Here is an 18,873-nt window from a genome sequence, read left to right as displayed (position 1 = left end):
CTGACCTGTGGTGTTTTCTTAACATGTTGTAGATAGGAAAAATTTCTAAAAACAAAAAGAAAAAACTGAAAAAGAAACAGAAAAGGCAGGCTGAGTTACTGGAAAAGCGCCTGCAGGAAATAGAAGAATTGGAGCGGGAAGCTGAAAGGAAAATAATAGAAGAAAATGTCACATCAGCTGTACCTTCCAATGAGCAAGATGATGAATACTGCCCCGAGGTGAAACTAAAAACCACAGGATTAGAGGAGGCTGCTGAGGGAGAGACTGCACAGGACAGCGGTGAGTGAAATCCCGAGAAGGGGGTGTGGTGAGGGACCAGGGGCTTCATTAATAGGGAGCTTCCTCCTCCCTCCCCCCGGGTTATCACATAGGTTGACTTGGTGCTGCTGCTTCAGATATGAGGATGATTCTCTTTAACGCCATATTTGGGAATATGGGGAAAAGTCTGGTAGTTCATTTGTAAAATATGTGCCAGAAATATGTTAATATTTCAAAAAGTTTTTTAAAAAATGGAAAATGTGAGAAACTCCATGTCTGTATCATGCTAATGATTATCTTTTATTTTGTAATTAATATTTGCCTATTAGTAATGTACCCACAAAACCTTTTCTGAAGATTGTAGAGGAGATGGAAATGGAAATGCAACTATTACAGTCATTTAACCCCCAAAAACTTATTTTTTTCTAATAAGAATAGGCCAGTTGTTTAATAAGCGAAAAGTACGATTTTGAAAAACTGAGGATGTTATCCTGAGAGTCATACAGTGTTTGCTATGTAGTACATATGTTAAGTGCATTCAGAAATATCTCTTATTGAAGGAGATAATTGCCTAGTGCTATTGTGTTGAGAGTAGCAAGTTCTAATTCATAACTCATCAACCTTTTAAGGTGAAGCTGAGGATCAGGATGAGAAAGAAGATGCCGAGAAAGAAAACATTGAGAAAGATGAAGATGATGTTGAACAGGAACTTGAGAACATAGATCCTACATGGATAGAATCACCCAAAACCAATGGCCATATTGAGAATGGCCCGTTCCTACTGGAACAGCAGCTGGATGATGAAGACGATGATGAAGAAGATTGCCCAAATCCTGAAGAATATAACCTTGATGAGCCAAATGCAGAAAGTGATTACACATATAGCAGCTCCTATGAACAATTCAATGGTGAATTGCCAAATGGACGACATAAAATACCTGAGTCACAGTTCCCAGAGTTTTCTACATCATTGTTCTCTGGGCCCTTAGAACCTGTGGCTTGTGGCTCTGCACCTTCCGAGGGATCCCCACTCACGGAGCATGAGGAGAGCAGTCCGTCCCATGACAGGAGCAGGACGGTTTCAGCCTCCAGCACTGGGGATTTGCCAAAATGTGAGTGTCTCTTCCCATCAGGTATCTGCTTTCAGTGGCCTGATGTCACACACTTGACAAGGGTTGTGAAGGGAATTGGCTAGAGGTAGTAAAGCCATATATGTACACATTATCCATTTCATTTTATTACTTCTGTACTCGTGAATAAGTAATGTAAAATATATTCTGCGCCACTTTCTTTTGCTCTCTGCATACCAGATCCCATTCTGAGCTTTTCTCATTCTTTCTATATTTAGTTAGTGACACCATACATTTGCAAATCTAAGTCTAAGAACTTAGACTGTAGCTTTCTAGAATGTATAGTTTAATTTATAATTTGTACTTCCATCTGGTAGTGTAATATTTAGTTTTTGGCTTGTTTCATTTTTATTCAAGGAAATATGTGCCTGCTCTTTGTCTATGTTGATGAAGAGGTATCTTTATTTTGATACTTGTTCCTGATTATAGGACTCAGCTATTGAAATTTTAAAGGAAGAGGCATAGACTTAAATATGATGATGACTTGTATTAAATGCTTACTTGAGAGTGAATACAATGTGGCACATCTCTACCAGTGGCTGCTTCTACTCTGGCCCACAGTGGAAAGCTCAGAGACCTCCTCTGCTGACAGGAGTGTTTATAACACATGGAGAGTCCTTTGATGAGCCTGCCCTGCCAATCACCCAACCAAGTTTGCAGCCCCTTTTATTTCAGCAGGTGGGAGACCTGCAGAGCTGCCTTTGCTACTCATTGACTATAGCAAATCTTCCTAAAGATGTGTATGTGGTTTTTTGTTTTTGTTTTTGTTTTTTTACTTGAGTGAACATATTCTGCTACTGTTCACTTCTATTCTGAGCAGAACTTTTTGAAGCAACTTATAAGATGCTTTCACCTGGAATGTAGGTTCAGCTAAGGAAGAATTTACCTCTGTGTGTCTTCTTTGCTCTCACACTACCACCACACTGCTTCTGACACTTTCAGTCACCAAGTATAGCATAGCCTCTTCCCGGTTTACTTTCCAGACAATAAAAAGCATCTATGTGCACAGGGCATGTTCGCTCATGCTTCTGTACGTTTGCTTATGCTTTCCCTTTGGCTTGGAATGTTTCCTCCAATTGATCTCTTGTCCATCCTTTTGGCAACTTTTCATTCTTTTGTCAGGTATCAGCTCAAACACAAGTCCTCCCTGTTCTTCCCAGCAGGCCTCTTTCCTTTCCCCTCCTTTCCTGCTGGTCATACTTTTCTTAATGGTATGGTCATTATTCGTTTCCATTATCTTTCTCTTTACTGGGATGTAAACTCTTTGAAAGTGCTGTATATTTTTCTCTTTATAGCCTTAGCATCTAGCTTAATGCTAAGATAAACATTTGTTAAGTAATGAACAAACAAATCTACTCTTCCCTTTCTTCTACCTTTTTCTATTTATAGTCAAAGTTTTACTCTTTCCAACACACATTCCATCCCCAGCACTCTGTTGCATGAATCGGGGAGAAACAGGAGGTCTTTTTATTTTCATTGATCCCAGTAGATGTTTTACCAAGCAGATGTTGTCACTATTGTTAAATTCTAGGAACATAGCAGGGACAGGGTCTCCTGATCCACTCATCTGTTTGGAGGCACTCGGTTCTGGTTTTCAGCCTGGTAGTTTCATATCCATTGACAGCCTCCAGCATGGAAGGGGTGTGGCCATATTCATGACCACTTGGTACTATATGAATATGAGGCAAGAGAAACATGCTTTATTTAGAATTTGTGTGGATCCTTGTGGTTACAGCAGAGCCTATACATTAGGGAATAGTTGAAGAAAAGACCAAGCCAGAAGGAGAATATTGAAGAAGAACTTACACACCAGGCTAGAAAAATGTGCACTTTTCCCTAGAGTTTTTTGGTATCCATTGAAGGCTGAGAAGAGGAAGCAGGATTCCTCTTAGATTATTAGCTGCTAGAGCCATAGACTAGATCTCGGTTCATCACATCTGAAGGACAAAGACCCTGGAGCGGAGTGGTCTTGTTGGCTTTACCTGCAAATATATTGATATATTTTGAATCTTTTCACTCTCACCTAATAGTGACCCCATAGTCCTAATAGTCAATGTCAGCCCTTGCCTAGGCTGCTATAACACAGAGTCCCTGCTCATCTCACTTTGACTCTTGCTCCGTAGGTTGTTCTCTGCAGAGCAGTACAGAGAGAGAGCTTTTTAAATCACATCCCATCATTCTTGCCCTGCCCCCATCTCCAGGGTGTTCCCACTCAGAATAGCACCCAGGGGCAAGCTCTCTAAAGCTTGCAAGCTCTATCCAGTCTGTTTCCCAGCAGCTGCCTCTCTGATATCATCTCCCCCAACATCCCCTTTGTCTCTTTCCTGTGCTCCCTCTGCACCTCCTACACTGGTTTTTTTCTCAAGTTCCTCAGAAGTACCAGTGAACTTGCTCTCTCCTGTGCATGGAGCCTCTCTCCTTCATGTTGCCCTCTCTTCAGGCCTCTCCTCAAGCATCACCTTCTCAGAAAAGACCTCACCTGAACATCCTCATCATATCCACCTCCTTTCTTTGCTTTGTTTTTCTTCATAGCATATAGAGCAGCCTGACATGGTGTGTGAATCATTTTAATTGCTTAATTGCTCATATTCCCAGCCAGTTCATGAGTGTCCTAATTTGGGGTATGGTGGGTGAACCCCCTATGTCTTGTTTATGCTGTTCCCAGTGCTGAGACAGAGCCTAGAACATAGAAGGGACTCAGTAAATATCTGGTGAACGAATGGGTCAGGTTTGAGCAGATCTCCTAGTTTTGCTGCTTGGGCCTGGTGCTGAACCTGCATATTGAGAGGGCATCCATGCCTCCTGCGGAAGGATGTTTTAAACTGTCAAGTACCCACGTGGGCCTAGGGTTGTGCCCTGCAGACAAGTGGCAGCGGCTGCTGCCTCCCTCTGAGTGAGGCTTCATGTGGAATGAGTGCAGTGTCACCCAGAGACCAGCTTATCAGAAACGAGTTAAGGGCCTGAGCTCTTTCTGAAGTGAAATCTCCCTACCTCTCTTCCCACTCTGCACTCCCTCCTTGGTAGAGGTAACATTGGTAGGATTGCACAGCAAGTATGACTGTCCCTGTGTTTAAATCAGCTTTTTGGACAGTTGTAGTCAGGTATCCTAGCAGAGGTAGTTATCACACTGAGAAAAGAAAGTCAGAAACTCAGACAAATTCTCTTTACCTTCTCTGTGTTCTTATACAATTACATTTTTAAGGTAAATTCCATAGTACCATCTGAGAGATGGGTCACAAACCTGCAGCAGGAGGATGACGGCGTATCAGAAAGTGAGGGCTGGCCCTTCACTGCCCAGTCAGAAGCTTCAGCCTTGGAGGCAGATGGTCTGGCTGGTCACAGACACAGCAGAGCCCTGGGATCTGGCCAGCCCGTCGCGGCCTTGGCTCTCCTGTGTTAGGTGTTTGTGTGTGTGTTAGCTGGGTGAGGGGTGGTCCCTTCCTCTTCCTCCTTTTCACTGAGCCACGAACAGTTTTAAGTCATTTTCCAGAGCCTTAAAAGCTGTTGGTGTTGAAACTTAGATTTTAATCCAGTTTTACAAACCTCAAATTTCATTTTCCTGCCTACTGATTCTCCTTGATAAAACAACACCAGGCTTTATCTTACCATTTTTCCTGCTGCCCATCTACCCATTGGGTCAGCATTTTTATGTTTCTCCTGGAACCCTCTTCTCAACCCATTCTCCATTTCGTGTATACATTTTGCCTCCTTGTGTGGCTCTCTGGACTGCTTTCCTTCTCATTTCTGAGTGTCTTGTGTTTCTTCTTCTCAGCTCATATCTGGCCCTTGGTGGGGCCCCATGATGGGTCAGTCTTTCCATAAAGGGAGAGTGGGCATAGAGCAGGTAGTGAGAAGGTAACACGTGAGCCTGGCGGGCCCGGCTTGATGGACAGCCTGAGGAATGGGTCTTTAGGGTTTGGAAGTTAACCCGAGTTCTCTCTACACCCTCTGGCCCCTCCGGTTGACCTGTGTCAATGCTCTGGGTCCTGGGCACCTGGCCTGCCCACCGCCCTGCTAACAGTGAGCACGGCCTGGCCAGTGCTGCTTACTGGGGCACCGAGGAGCCAGCCTCCTTCAGTGCCATGGCTTCCCAGCACAGACGTAGTAGCCAAAGGGAAGTTTGGTTCCTTTCAGCAGTGCCCAACCTTGGGTGAGCAGAAGGGTGTTTAATGTCTGCATTGAGCGGACTTTTTTTATTTAATCTGTAAATACCACTTCAGAATTCTAAAATGAAAGCTATGGTTATATCTCATCCTTTCCAGAAATCTGAGCTTTTAGGTCAGTTTGAGGTTTAATGAAGGCGCTAACTAAACTTTAGGATTTCTGTCGGGGCCTCACCAAGTTATTTTTCTTTGTCTCTTGGTTCCTGGTTAACTGTGCTTGATGCAGGTTTGATCTGAACTTGTCTGGGAAGCTGTTCTTGTCCCAGGAACCCTGAGAAGTCTGGCGCTTGGCCTGCTGTTGAGACCTTCTCAGGGTCACCCTGGGGTTAGGAGTGGCCCGATTATTTTACAGGATTATCATGAAGTACCTCAGAGGTTTGCCCCTAAGAACAGGCTTTCTTGGGAAACCTCTCTTCTGGAATATTCCTCATTCAAAGCTAAGCCAAGATTGATTAGTTCAATGTGTATTTGTAAATTAGCCACCATCTAACCCTTGAGGCCAGCCCAAGCAGAGGGAGGGACAGGAGTGGGGGTGTGAGATGAACCGTGTGTCTCTCGGAAAGGACTGGCCACCAGGGCAGTGTGCTCTCTGCCCTTACATTCTGTGTGATAATGCACAAACAAACTAGGTGTGAGCCATTAGGGAATGGGTTTGTGTGTAATGAACAGCTAGGAACATACAAAAGGGAGCAGAGCAGGTACCTGAGGGGCGAAGGAATCAGAGACAAAGGAGAAAAGGCTAGGCAGTGTCTATGAGGTCTCTGGGTGGCCTAGTTTGTTCCCTTTTGTGAAATGTTTCCCAGAAATGGAGACCACAGACTTTAAACTGTTGAGTTCAACTGACAGGATTTCAGGCCTAAAGGACCAACCCATCACTTTTCTAGAAAAGGAGGCTCTGTGCCCAGCAGACATTGTGTGCACACACGCAAACCACTTGTTCCACATACTAACTGTCTCGCTGTTTGCTCATGCCAGCAAAAACCCGGGCAGCTGACCTGCTGGTGAATCCCCTGGATCCAAGGAATGCTGATAAAATTAGAGTTAAAATTGCTGACCTGGGAAATGCTTGTTGGGTGGTAAGTAGAATTTTCTTTCTAAAACATTTTGGTTGGGATCATGTATTAGAAGATATTTTGTTTCCTTTTTTAGTGTGTTTCTGCCTGGTAATGCGGTCTGTTCCATTTTAGCATAAACACTTCACTGAAGATATCCAGACACGGCAGTATAGATCCATAGAGGTTTTAATAGGAGCAGGTTACAGTACACCTGCTGACATCTGGAGCACAGCATGTATGGTAAGAGCGGCCGCGGCCACTTTCTTCCCTGTAAAGGCTCATCGCTTGAGTGCTCCTGACAGGTGACATCCCTGGTGCACATGGTCTGACATTTCCATGGTGCAGGGTGTCTGCCATGGGGTGGGGAAGGGGAAGGGGAAGGTTGCTGCCATAGGCAGCTCAACAATTGGAAGAATTCCTCTCTGGTGTGTCCTGAGGTTTGCTTTGCTTTGGTCCTGTCTTGTCAGAGACGATCTCTTCTCAAATCCTTGTGGGGCCCACCCATTTTCCTGAGAATCAGACCTGCTGTGGTGGTAAAACGAGTTCCAGTAATTCCTTTTGGTTACTGAAAGTGTGCAGGCTGTACGGAGCTTCGTCCTTCACTCGTGCTGTGGAGGAAGGTGAGACAGCTGTGACTGTCTGAGGCTGAAAGGTGTAGTCCTTGGCAGTGGCCTCTGACAGACCTTAAGGACCACCTATTTGCCAATGTTTCACCTCTCTTCTTTCATAAAGTAAAATCTGGAGAATATTTTGGCAGTCACTTTGGAGACACCAGTAGCTGCATATGCTTCTCTGACTGAGTCTGCTTCTATGGAGTACACAGTGACATTTTCCTCGGAGCTTCAGGATGCCTCCTCTTCCCACCACGTGTCTGTCACCCATTTCACTGCCGACTTTGTGCGTCACACATTGACACGTTCAGTTGTGTCTAGACTCTCCCCAGGCCCCACCAGTGCATCTTTGTCTCACTCCCCACGTGTGAAGTGATGAGCACGAGTGGTCCTTCATCCACAAGCCCATTTCAGCTTCTCTTTCCTGGCCTCTTCATGGGTTGTACCTTGTAGTCCTGTGTTGGAAAGGGTGTGTGTGTGTGTAAAGGTGATGTTTCATGCTTTTCTTATTTCATATTTTTCACCAAGTTCTCCTTTGATATTTAAATGCAAAGGCATTTGTGTAAAGCTTGGCACTTGTCTCATTTAAAAAATGCTAAATAACTAAATTTACTATTATTCAAAGGTCAGTGTAACAAATTATCGTGTTGGATTGTTTATCCTCTGATGCTAAAGTAAAAGCATTGTTAATAGGGCTAAAATGGTACGGGGTGGGGGGAGTAGGTATTTTCTGTCTTTCAAGTTAGCATAATCTGAGGCAACAGATACGGCCAAATAGAACTGAAATATTGTGTCTTTCTATTCCTGCATTGCTCTGACAGATACTTTTAAAAATTAAGTTTTTCATTAAATGTCAAAAACTAAGTCCTTGCTGTGATTGGGTTTGGGAAAGAATGTTTAAAAGAATTGGTGGAAATGTGGTGGTTTCTTTGAATGCGGAGAGGACTGTGATGAGGAGTTAGTCCCTCTGTGTGACTTCAGAGGGCAGAGGGGCAGGAGGCCGTGGGAGGCTGAGGGCAAGTCAGCAGGGCAGGGAGCTGGAACAGTTAGAGCTGCGGGGGAGAAGTGTTCCACTTCAGGATGTGGTGAGTCCAAGCCTTACTTGTCCCCAGCAACACAGAAGGGGCTGTATTGGGGCCACCCTGAATTAGACTCTGAGAAGTTTTTCAACTTTGATATCCTGTGCTTCTAATTTGGGGTGTTAAATTTTGGTGATATAACCAGAAAAATAGGACACAGATGTAGTAGGGTAATGGTGGAGATGTCAGTACAGTTTTATACCAGATTAACTGTCTTGCAGTCCATTAGATAAGAATTTGTCCGTCCACAGTCTCCTTGTCCTGCTGACCTCTGCTGCTGCTGGGAAGAGGGCACCAGTAACGCCTAAGGAAAAGCACTCACTTCTCTCCTTTCCCCAGCTCTCCACCCGACCCCTGCCTTCTCAAGAAAATTAAACATAAGCTCCCTCAGTGCTTCCAGGGCTGCTTATGAGGGTTTTTAAAAAATTGTCAGATTTTAAAATTTTTGTCAAAAGGGTGAATTTTTCTGGAGGGGGCAGCCTTCATTTCCCACCTCTACGCCTTATCCCTAAAGGTCATGGCTGAGTGGCCCCTCTGTTCTAACTAGAGAACCTGGTGAAGAGGAGGCAGTGTTTCCCCACCCCTACCTTTTTATTGAAATTGAAAAAATAACAGTATATCATATAACTTTGTAATTCCAAACTAGAGTGTTGTGAGTGCATCAGGTCTTACGGAGACTGCATGGCTGGTACCGTGCTCACGGGACAGTGTCTGCACTGTTGTCAGAGTAGAGCTCTCATCCTGGAAAAGGACAATAGTAGGTTGCACAGTAGCTGGGATAGGGCAGCTGTTGAAACTTTTTTCCTTTTCTCAGGCTTCGGGGCTCCTCCAGGTACAAGTGTATGTGATCTAATGATTCTGTGTGGGCTGTGGGGCTGGCTTCTCTGCGTCTTGTGCCAGAGGTCCTGAATTGGCGTCTTTTTATGGGCTCCATGGTGAGTCAAGTCAGTGCCATAAGAACAAGAAAGCCCGCCTGACAGATTTCGCCAAACTTCTTGAGCACTGGTCACATTACTGAGAGATGACCTTCTTTATTTAGAATGGGGCACTTCAGCATGGGGGGCTTTTTGGGAAAGAGAACTCCCCAGAATCTGAGAGCAGAGGTTGGTCCAAGGGAAGGCCCTCTGAGGGCCTCAGACCAGATACAGAGGGAAGAATCCCAAGTTCTTTCCCAGTGGTTAAAAATAAATGCTAATTGTCAAGGTCGCAGTGCGAGTAACTTACTGAGTTGGAGGTGGTCCTCTCTCATAGTCTCCAAGCTGCCAGCATGAAAAGAAGTCGCAGTGTGCGTGTGCCCTATTGCATGTGTCCTGTTAAGAAAATCTCGTCACTCCCCAGAGAACCAGAACCAGATTAACAGGATGGGAGCTTCTGTCCTTTTTCTGCCTTTCTCTTTTAACCCATTTCATTGACAGGCTTCTTTGACTTAAGGATTTCTTTGAAATATGTTGGTGCTAATCAAAATTATTATCTTTCAAAGAACACTCAGCTGACATATCTTACTGTTAGGCTGCATGAAATACATACAGCTAGATTGAAATGTTTTTGAAAATTAATTAGAAGAATGAGCAAGTACCAGGGAAGAGTTACAGAGCAGCCAGCATTCTCCTTGGAGCTCTGTCATGTAGCTCCTTGGGTCTCCCCATTAGGGTTTCACCTGTTCCTCTTGTCTTGTAAGGTAGTGAGTTGATTCTCTCCTAAGTGAGGAAGACTTTCTGGCCATTCGATATGTAATCCAGTTGTTTCCCCTTGGACATATAGCCAAATGTGAGGTTTTTTACCCCAACTTGTGATTGGTCCTGTGTCTTTATTGGCCCCAAGTGAGGACCTCAGGCATTGCAGCACTGGGGCAACACCTTACCCTGTGCCAAGACTTGACATGTCCAGGTCCTGCTCAGACTCAGGTCTGGTTCAGGCAGGGATCCCGAGTTCATATACTAGTGGTCCTGGGCTGAGTGCACCAACCTGGGGTTTGAGTATTGGGAAAGATGGCCCAATGTAGGCAGACAAGCCTTCCCAAGGGTGCCTACCTCCCAGTGTGGTCAAAGACAGAAGGAGAGGGGGTCAGTACGGTGCCAGCTCTCCGGGAAGGAGTCGGAAGGCTGCGCCTTGAGGTGGGCGGGTGGCGTCATAGTCCTAGGTCCATAGGCATCATGGAGGGATGGGTCCCTGAGCGCCTTTCAGAACAGCAAGATCTAACGCAGAATAGAAATTAGTATGGTAAAAACCAAAGATGGGATTTAGCTTATTCTGTTTTGTTTTTAAAACATAATATTTGGTCAGAGCAATAGCAGTTGCTGTCTTTATATATTGTTACCCAATTAAACTCACAGTCCCAAGGCGGGTGTGTGTGAACAGGGAAGTAGAGTTCCTGGTGGAAATGGGACAGATCCTCCCCAACACTGGTATGCTGGGGACAGACAGTGGTCACCCAGGGAGCCAGCTCTCCTTGCCCTCCTTGGGAGGGTTGCACAGTGATCTGGTTCCTCTGGGCCCCAGGGGACAGAGCAAGAGGGGCTTCTTAGGCTCTAGGTGTTCCTTCGGTTGAGTCAGAAATGAATGAAATGATGAGGAGATGCTGAAAATAGCCTCCTTGGTCACTAAGACATGAAAGTCTTTGCTTTAAGAGAACAGTAGCATCTGCCGTCCAGGGGCCAGGCTAGCCTGCTGGGTTAGGGCAGGCTTTGGAGTTGGACCTGGACCTGGACAGAATCCTAGTTCTACTGTTAGGGGGAAGGGCCGTGCTCCAGCCAGGCCTCCACAGCTGCTTGCAGGTACACAGACCTGAGCGGTTTGCTTCTTGCAAAGTGAAGAGTGCATAGCCCCTTTCATCTTAAGCAGAGGAGATGTAAGACTATTTCTGAAGCTTTGAACTTTTTGGAAGGAAGAACAAACTTGGTGTTGAGCCCATTTAGGAGGTTCTTTGGTTTGATTCAGATCCTTTTAAAATGTAGGTCTCTTATACAAGGAGAAAAACTTGGTGACTCGGGGGCCAGTCTCTGTGAAGTGCTTAGCATGTCATCTCTTGTGTCCTAGGCATTTGAGCTGGCAACGGGAGATTATTTGTTTGAACCGCATTCTGGAGAGGACTATTCCAGAGATGAGGGTGAGTATTATGCCTGCTGAATACCTTAGTCTGGGTCCCCTGAGGGTCCTGAAATTCTGGAGAGTATTGTATGTTTGTACTGAAATAGAGCTACCTACTGGTTTTCAAATACCAAATTCAGATGCTTTTTACTTTTTTCATTTGAGCTTGAAGCGCCTCCGCCCTCCCCCAGTGGCAGCAAATGGGCAGAGCCTCCAGGCAGAGGAAGCACCCCAGAGAGCTTCCTCCTGCTGCCCACGGGCCCAAGCCCAGCGGCAGTGAGGACAGCTGTATGAACCCGGAAGCTTCTCTGTCTCTCTGTGGTCCTTTTGTCCACAGAGCTGCTGCTTGTTTTTCTCTCCTCTTTGGGAGCTGAGTTGAAAACCAGGGAATTCTTACTTGAATTCCATCTGTAAACCTGGCCATCTCCATGCGTATTTGCTTGCAATGCTGGGGTGTCCTGGGGTGAGCTGGCATCGGTCACCATCAAGGCTCCAGGTGGTGCCTGAGGCCTGCCAGTCCCAGAAGCCTCTGCATGGATGTGCTGCAAACATTGTTGATTTGGATCTATTTCTGAGTTTTCACTAATTTCAATTTTTTCCCTCTTCTTTTATCCCCTCCCTCCCTTTGCCCCTCCCATTCCCATTTCCTTTTTTCTCTCCTCCATAGACCACATAGCCCACATCATAGAGCTGCTAGGCAGTATCCCAAGGCACTTTGCTCTATCTGGAAAATACTCTCGGGAATTCTTCAATCGCAGAGGTAGTACCTCTTCTTTTTGAAAAGCGCCACGATGCAGACAGAAACAGAATAGCAGCTGCTGATTGCAACATTAATGGTGACAAAGGCATTTCTCCTAAATTGAAAAAGCAACTCAGCAGAATCCCTGTGCTGATTTAGAAGTTGAGAGGGAAGACTGTATTTGGCCCAGGGCTGCGGCCACCCTGGGCTATGCGTCAGCTCCTCCCAGGTGCCCTCTTCTGCTGGGTGCCTACATCCGGCCACAGGGGCAGAGCTGGTGCTCTTGAGTGTTCAGTCGCGCTCTGTTTCTGTCTGCGCAGGCGGTGGCAGTGTCTGCATGCAGTGTACTGATTAAACTGTCGTGTGTTTCTGTTTTGCTGGCAATGTTTCCCAATGCAGATCACATAGCATTGATCATTGAACTGCTGGGGAAAGTTCCTCGAAAATACGCTATGTTGGGGAAATATTCCAAGGAGTTTTTCACCAGAAAAGGTAACGGTATTTATGCAACACTAATTTCAGCATAATCCTCTCCCAGAAGGAGAAATTATGCTTTTGCATTTGGGCATTGGAGAAAAATCTGGACATTTGCAACTGGGGAATTCTGCTAAAGAAAGCTCCCAAAAAATACACATGCGTGAACCAACTGATATCTGTGGAATAAGAATTTTGTAAGACAGCCTTCCTAAAATCCTTTATTCCACACCTCTTCTCTCCTACTTTTAAGTACCAGTCTGTGTATTAAAATATTTATAAAAAGGAGTGATTTTTAGAAACCAGTTTAACTTATCTTTACATTTTCCATGTTGCTCTTGGAGCCCGAGTGTTTCTGCATTGGAGCAGAGGCAGCCTAGAGACTGGACTTACTGAATGTCCATTGACGTCCCCGGTGATCTGTAGTGGGTGTAGGCCTGTGGAATCCTGTGCGTATTCCCTTCTTGTAGATCAAATCCTGTTTTCCCATTGCAGTACCTTACACGGTAGTATAATTGATTTTTTAAATATTATAGTTCTTGTTGCTCTTCCTTTGGCATGACCGTGAACAACTATTTCTTTGCCCTGTGCAGTACCCTTGTTAGTGATCAATTTTAAAAACCACCCAAAAACCCCAGGGTATTTATTTTTACAGAACCCCTCCCCAGTGCCATATTCTTTTCTGTGAGCATAGTTGTCCTCTTAATTGATGCTTTTTCAGCTAAACATTTGTTTTTTTGGTTGACACATCCTTAAAAGGCTTTTAAAATTGGTGTGAGCAAGACACAGAGTTTATAGAAATTCTTGCAAGTCCCAAACACTCTTTTTCCCTCTTCTTTAGCTGGATTTGGAACACCAGTCTGACTTCTTATTTTCTTTCCTATGAGATAAGGAATTCTTATAGAGTAGTATTTCCCTGTTAAATACAAGAGACCTGAGAGCTAAGTATGGAAGATGGTGGTCTCCTGCTCCACTTATCTGAGCACATTGACCACAACTCTCAGCTTTTCTGGAGCACCCAGTGGGCAACCTGTGACATATGTAACTAGATGCAGTTATTTTCTTACTACCTTTTTAAGGCTTGTCACAGAAAAAAAAATTGTCAGGGAGAACTGTTCTTCAGACTACCTGTATTAACCCTTCGAGTGCCAACATCACTATGAGCGACGCTGACAAATTTTCCCAAAAGTGCGAGTTTTGCTCTCAGCGACTCTTTCTTTTGATAGCTATAAATGTAAATAACAATGGAATAATTCGTATTTTATTTTTTATTCTCTTTTTTTGTACCTCAGGTTATATATTGACATAATTTTTTCTCACGTTGATCCAGATTTTGAATTACATGGGCACTCAAAGGGTTAACTTTGGTTCTGAGAATCCGCTCTTCAAGTCTGGGTTATAGGAGCAAGGTAGAAAATTCCCCTCTCCACAACCAGACTCTCACACACACAGGCCCAAGTTATGCTTCTCTGAACAGCCAGAGGTCACCTGTGCTCTGGGTGGCAGCTGCCCTGAGGTGCTCATGTTTGTCAGGCTTTGCTGCAGGCCTCCAAGGACAGTACTTGCTGAATACCAGCCCAGAAGCAGCTATGGGCCTGCGACCCTCTCCTTACCCCATTTGGCCAGGGCTGTCTTCAGAGGACAGGTTGATGAATGATGTATAGAGAACTGATATCAGCTAGGTGGTTGGTTTCAGCTCAGCCCCCTGTGCTGTGGCCCTGTGTGCTGGAAGTTGGCTTTCAGATTGGCCTTTCCATCAGCACCCTTGCATCTGGGACAAGTTGTGATCTGTTCCCTTCCCTGCCTGCGCACAGATGAAATGTCAGGTTCTCACACAGAACCTACTGTGTCCCATCATCGCATCATTATCGTACATGTTCTTTAGGACTTGCACACATGCTTGTTTATAAAGTTAACCTGCAGAAGTTAAAATGCATTTAGCACTTTTGGTGTAGATAGAAAAATCATTTGATTCAGTGTTACTATGGTAACTAGAGTCTTTTTTTTTTTTTTTCTTTTCTTTTTCTTCCTTCCTTTGGATGTAAAGGAGAATTGATGACTAGGCAAGAAATCTCCTAACATGACTAGGATTTGGGACTTCTTTCCTGATTATTGTTTATTTACAATAACAATGAAAGTCAGAAGGGATTTAGGGTTTTTATAGAAGTTACAGAAATAATATTATGATGAATGAGGGCCTGTCATGAAAATAGATTTCAGGACGAGGGGCATGCTGTATTGCATAAAAGATGTGTTTGGGCATGCCTCCTTAAGTAAAGTATGTGTAATATATGAGGTCTGTCCAGAAACTATCCAGCCATGTACTATGAAAAATAGAGACATTTATTGAAGAAGATACTAGATAAAGGAAACATTGTACATAGGACAACAACTCCTCAGTCCCCTTCGAAGCAGGCATCTTGGAACCTCACACAGTTCTCCCAGTCACCATCAGCTGCCCTGTGTATTTTCCTGAATCTCATCAATGGTCTGAAATCTCGTCCCTTTCAAAGATGACTTTAGTTTTGGGAGAAGCCAGAAGTCGCAGGGCATCAAATCTGGGCTGTATGGGAGCTAGGTCATCTGATTGATTTGATGTTTCACCAAAAAACTCTGCAAGAGATGTGATACATGAGCAGGTGTGTTGTCATGATAAAGCTGCCAATCACCAGTTGCCTGTAGCTGCAGTCTTCTGAATCATCTGAATAGTTTCTGCAGAGGAGTGTTCAAGCTTAATGTAAAATCTGATGCAGATTCCTTGCTCTACTTGCTCACATGCTCACTCAGTGATGTCTACCGCCCCCACTGACTAGTACAGTGAAGTCGTCATTGTTCACACATGCACATTCCAGTCCACTTTCCTTGGCTGCCAGGTTACATCGATGTTACGCAAACTGTTCTCATTGTATTAACAATGGCTGGGCTTTTTCTGGACATATACGTTTTGGAAAGAATGGGATAAGTGTATTCATTTAAATTTTTTTCCTAAAATACCTTTGTGCCAGAACTGATAACAAGAAAAGCAAAATTGAAAACCATTAATTTGCTTATGTCCCATTGGAAAGCAGCCAGCATTCTAGAAGAGTGGACAGCAGATTTTCCTGCTCTGTCCTCCTCAGTGGGAAGCAGATTTCACCCCACTGCAAGTCCAGGGAGCGAGAGTCGAGTCTGTGTGTTAAAGCTAAAAATCAAATGCAGCTAAGTGACATCTTCTTGCTTATAATTCAGGCTCTATCCTGTCAGGTGCCTGCCATCCAGATGGGCTGCTGGGAAGGGTCAGCCGAGGACTGATCTCAGCATGAGTTTGACTCTGTTAGACCTGTTCCCTTGTATTAGTGGGTCTTGATACTTTTAAACTGTTAATACTTTATGGTTTATTCTTAAACATTAATTCTGGGTTATAAAAAGTCTCATTGTTCTTCTTGGTGGTGAGCTGGTCTCAGAAGCAGAGCTCTGGGAGAGCAGGACTTGGTCTGGCTGCTTTGCTTCTAGGTCCCCAGAGCTGGGATTAGAGGGAAGAGTTATTTAAGTTGATACTTAATAATCAAATTTAAAATCATTAATCTGCACCCAGTCTTTGTTTTGGATGGATGCCTTTGTGAGCTAGAACCAAGGTGACTGTGTTTCACTTTGCCTGGGGCGGTCCTGGGGACACCTGCCTGTCGTCCTGGTAAGGACCCAGAGCACCATCCTTCATCTTACCCAGGTCCCCAGCTAGCATTGTGGTGGACAGAGGATGTGAGCATGGTGACTCTCTGTCCTGGCTGCAGACTAGTGACACAGAGCTCACAATAAAGGCATTTGGAAAATAACAAGCCACAGGCCACAACTGATCATAAGTTTGAATTACTGTATTACTCATTTATTTTTGAATTTGAGCATATGATGCAAAAAAGAAATTATTGGTATAACAGGTTCAAGTAAATTCTATTATAATTAATCCCACTTCTTTTATTATGATCTAATTAGTGAAATGCTTATTTTTACTGTATGCATTAACGTAACATTGGAATTCTTTTAAAGATAGTTTGTTGTATGCTTTGTACTAGCTTTTTGTAACAGCTTTATTGAGATATAATTACATATCATACAATTCGCCCTTTTAAAGTGTATAATTCAGTGGTTTTTAGTATATTCACAGATTCATGGAATCATCACCACTGTCTTAATTTTAGGACATTTTCATCATCTCAAAAAGAAACCCTGTGCCCATTAGCACTTACTCAGGATTCTTCTCACCCTTAGACCTGGCAACCATGAATCTACTTTTCTTTATGAATATGCCTGTTCTGGATATTTCATATAAATGAAATCGTACAGTACATGGACTTTCGTTTTGGCTTCTTTCATTTACTGTATTTTCATGGGTCACTTTTCGTGACAGCCTGAATTAGTGCGGCGCTCACTTACGTGAGATGGGCTATACTTGGTGTCTCTATCAGCAGTAGACATTTGGGTTGTTTCCACTTTTTGGCTGTTATGAACAATTTTCTGTGAACATTGATGTACAAGTTTTTTGTGTGGCCATATGAATGCACATGTGTGATAGTTGAAGTACAAAAGTTTTCAATGAAGTCCATTTTTCTCTTTTTTTTTTTTTTTTGGTTACTTTTAATGTCATATCTAAGAACCATTTCCTAATTCAAGGTTACAAAGATTCATTTTGTTTTCTTCTAAAGAATTTTTTTTTTAATTTTACATTTTGGTCTATGACCCATTTTGAGATAATTTTTGTATGTTTGGGAGATAGGTTTTAAAAAGATTTTGAACTCAAGTATTTACCTACATGTACTTTGTAGGAATATATTCAAATTTTGTGTTTTGCCTCTTGCTTTATACCAGTAAAGTATTTGATAGGTTTCCTTTTTATGTGTGTGCTATTGAAATTTAATAAATTGAATATCTTTTTTTTTTTTTTAGTTACCAGTATTTGCTGAAATACAGTACCAGGATTTGCTTTTCATAGTCCCCCATATGTGATGTGAAACCTCATATACTTGTATGTTTAATTCTGGAATATTATAATTTCATGGACAAAATAATATATTTCCCTTCACAAATCACTTAACTTTTTTCCTTAAAAAGTAACCTAATAATCTGGGACTGGCAGGTCCAGGTACAGTTCCAAAGCCTTTGCTCCAGAGGGGGAGCCCCGCCTACAGCCCATCTCCTGTCTGATTTCTGGGGCCCCTGTCAATATGATTCTGCCCCGGGGCTGCTGAGGGCCCCCTCTACCCCCCCACCAGCCCACCCCCCGCCCATCTCATCAGCAGCTTTGCTGACGTCTTGTTTGCATACATATGTGTAAGAGCTGATTATGAGGAAGGGAGAAAGGCTGGAAATGGGTTAAAAAATGAAGACTGCCACTATTAAGAATCATTCTGCGTCTGGTTGCTTGCAAAATTTGTTTCAGCAAAACATATCTTGATATATTTTCCTAAGAGGAAAAATTGTCAAGGCAAAAAGTCTTTAACTTGGGAGGGAGCCACTTATCTTCCTACTTTAATTTTATTTTAAGTAGTGGTGGTAGTGCAGGTCGCTGTTTTTGGTGTATCATCTGCGGGGCTGGGCTGGTCAAGAGACTCGAGGCCTTGACTCATCAGATGAGCCCGTATTTGGTATTTCTACTCGCGGTAGATGTACAAGTTTGGGAGCTTGAGGGCTTGTTTTTAAGTAACCTTTATCAAGTAGTTGTAAGACTGCATTTCTTATTATTGAATTAAATATAAGAATGTGTACATATAGGGTCTAGATGAGTTTATTTCCTGTTTTCTCTTGGCATTATGTACTTTTTCCACCTATCCACTTAATCCACATATTGTTTTTAGAGGCAATTCAGTATTCTGTCATACTGCAATGTTATTATGCGTTCAGTACCTATTGTTTAGGATTATTTCGCATATTGTCCTGTCCTGCATGTTTGCACATACAGTTTTTTTTGTGTGCTTTACCTGGTCAAAGTATGTTAGATACTTGAGGCTGTTTTGAATGTTTTTATCACTTTATAGTGATGCTAGTTAGGTCTGAATAGTTTTTTGATAGCTTCTCAGCCTTAAATTGTTTTGATCACTATTATGCAAATTTTAAATCATCTTTGGGATAAACCATCTCTCTTTCACTGAAGATTGTACACATTTTCATGCTTCTTGATGGATTTAGTTAGTAAAAGCTGACACCCTCAGGACTACATTTCTTTATTGTTCTGAGCAGACCGTGTTCCTCGGTAGTTGCATTCATTCCCAAACCTGAGAAGTATTCTGAGTCAGAATAGAGTGTA

General features: G+C 43.4%; 1 protein-coding gene across 3 annotated transcripts in view; it reads left to right on the top strand.

Annotated features, from left to right (window-relative positions):
• The window catches only part of SRPK2 (SRSF protein kinase 2), a 279,766-nt gene that overhangs the window by 258,331 nt on the left and 2,562 nt on the right, over nucleotides 1-18,873 (top strand). For 2 of the 3 annotated variants that reach the window (XM_090287321.1, XM_090287320.1), the window contains exons 10-16: nucleotides 33-279; nucleotides 888-1,370; nucleotides 6,527-6,627; nucleotides 6,739-6,846; nucleotides 11,333-11,402; nucleotides 12,051-12,143; nucleotides 12,522-12,614. In XM_090287321.1, coding sequence (XP_090143447.1) covers nucleotides 33-279; nucleotides 888-1,370; nucleotides 6,527-6,627; nucleotides 6,739-6,846; nucleotides 11,333-11,402; nucleotides 12,051-12,143; nucleotides 12,522-12,614 — 1,195 coding nt within the window. The remainder of the gene's footprint in view (nucleotides 1-32; nucleotides 280-887; nucleotides 1,371-6,526; nucleotides 6,628-6,738; nucleotides 6,847-11,332; nucleotides 11,403-12,050; nucleotides 12,144-12,521; nucleotides 12,615-18,873) is intronic. The other variant, XM_090287322.1, reaches the window with a different exon arrangement.

The sequence above is a fragment of the Furipterus horrens genome, unplaced genomic scaffold (assembly GCF_987537825.1).
Source record: "Furipterus horrens unplaced genomic scaffold, mFurHor1.1.pri manual_scaffold_9, whole genome shotgun sequence".
Taxonomy (NCBI): Eukaryota; Metazoa; Chordata; class Mammalia; order Chiroptera; family Furipteridae; genus Furipterus; species Furipterus horrens.
The sequence above is the reverse complement of the archived record's forward strand: the minus strand, read 5'-3'. Positions and strand labels throughout refer to the sequence as shown.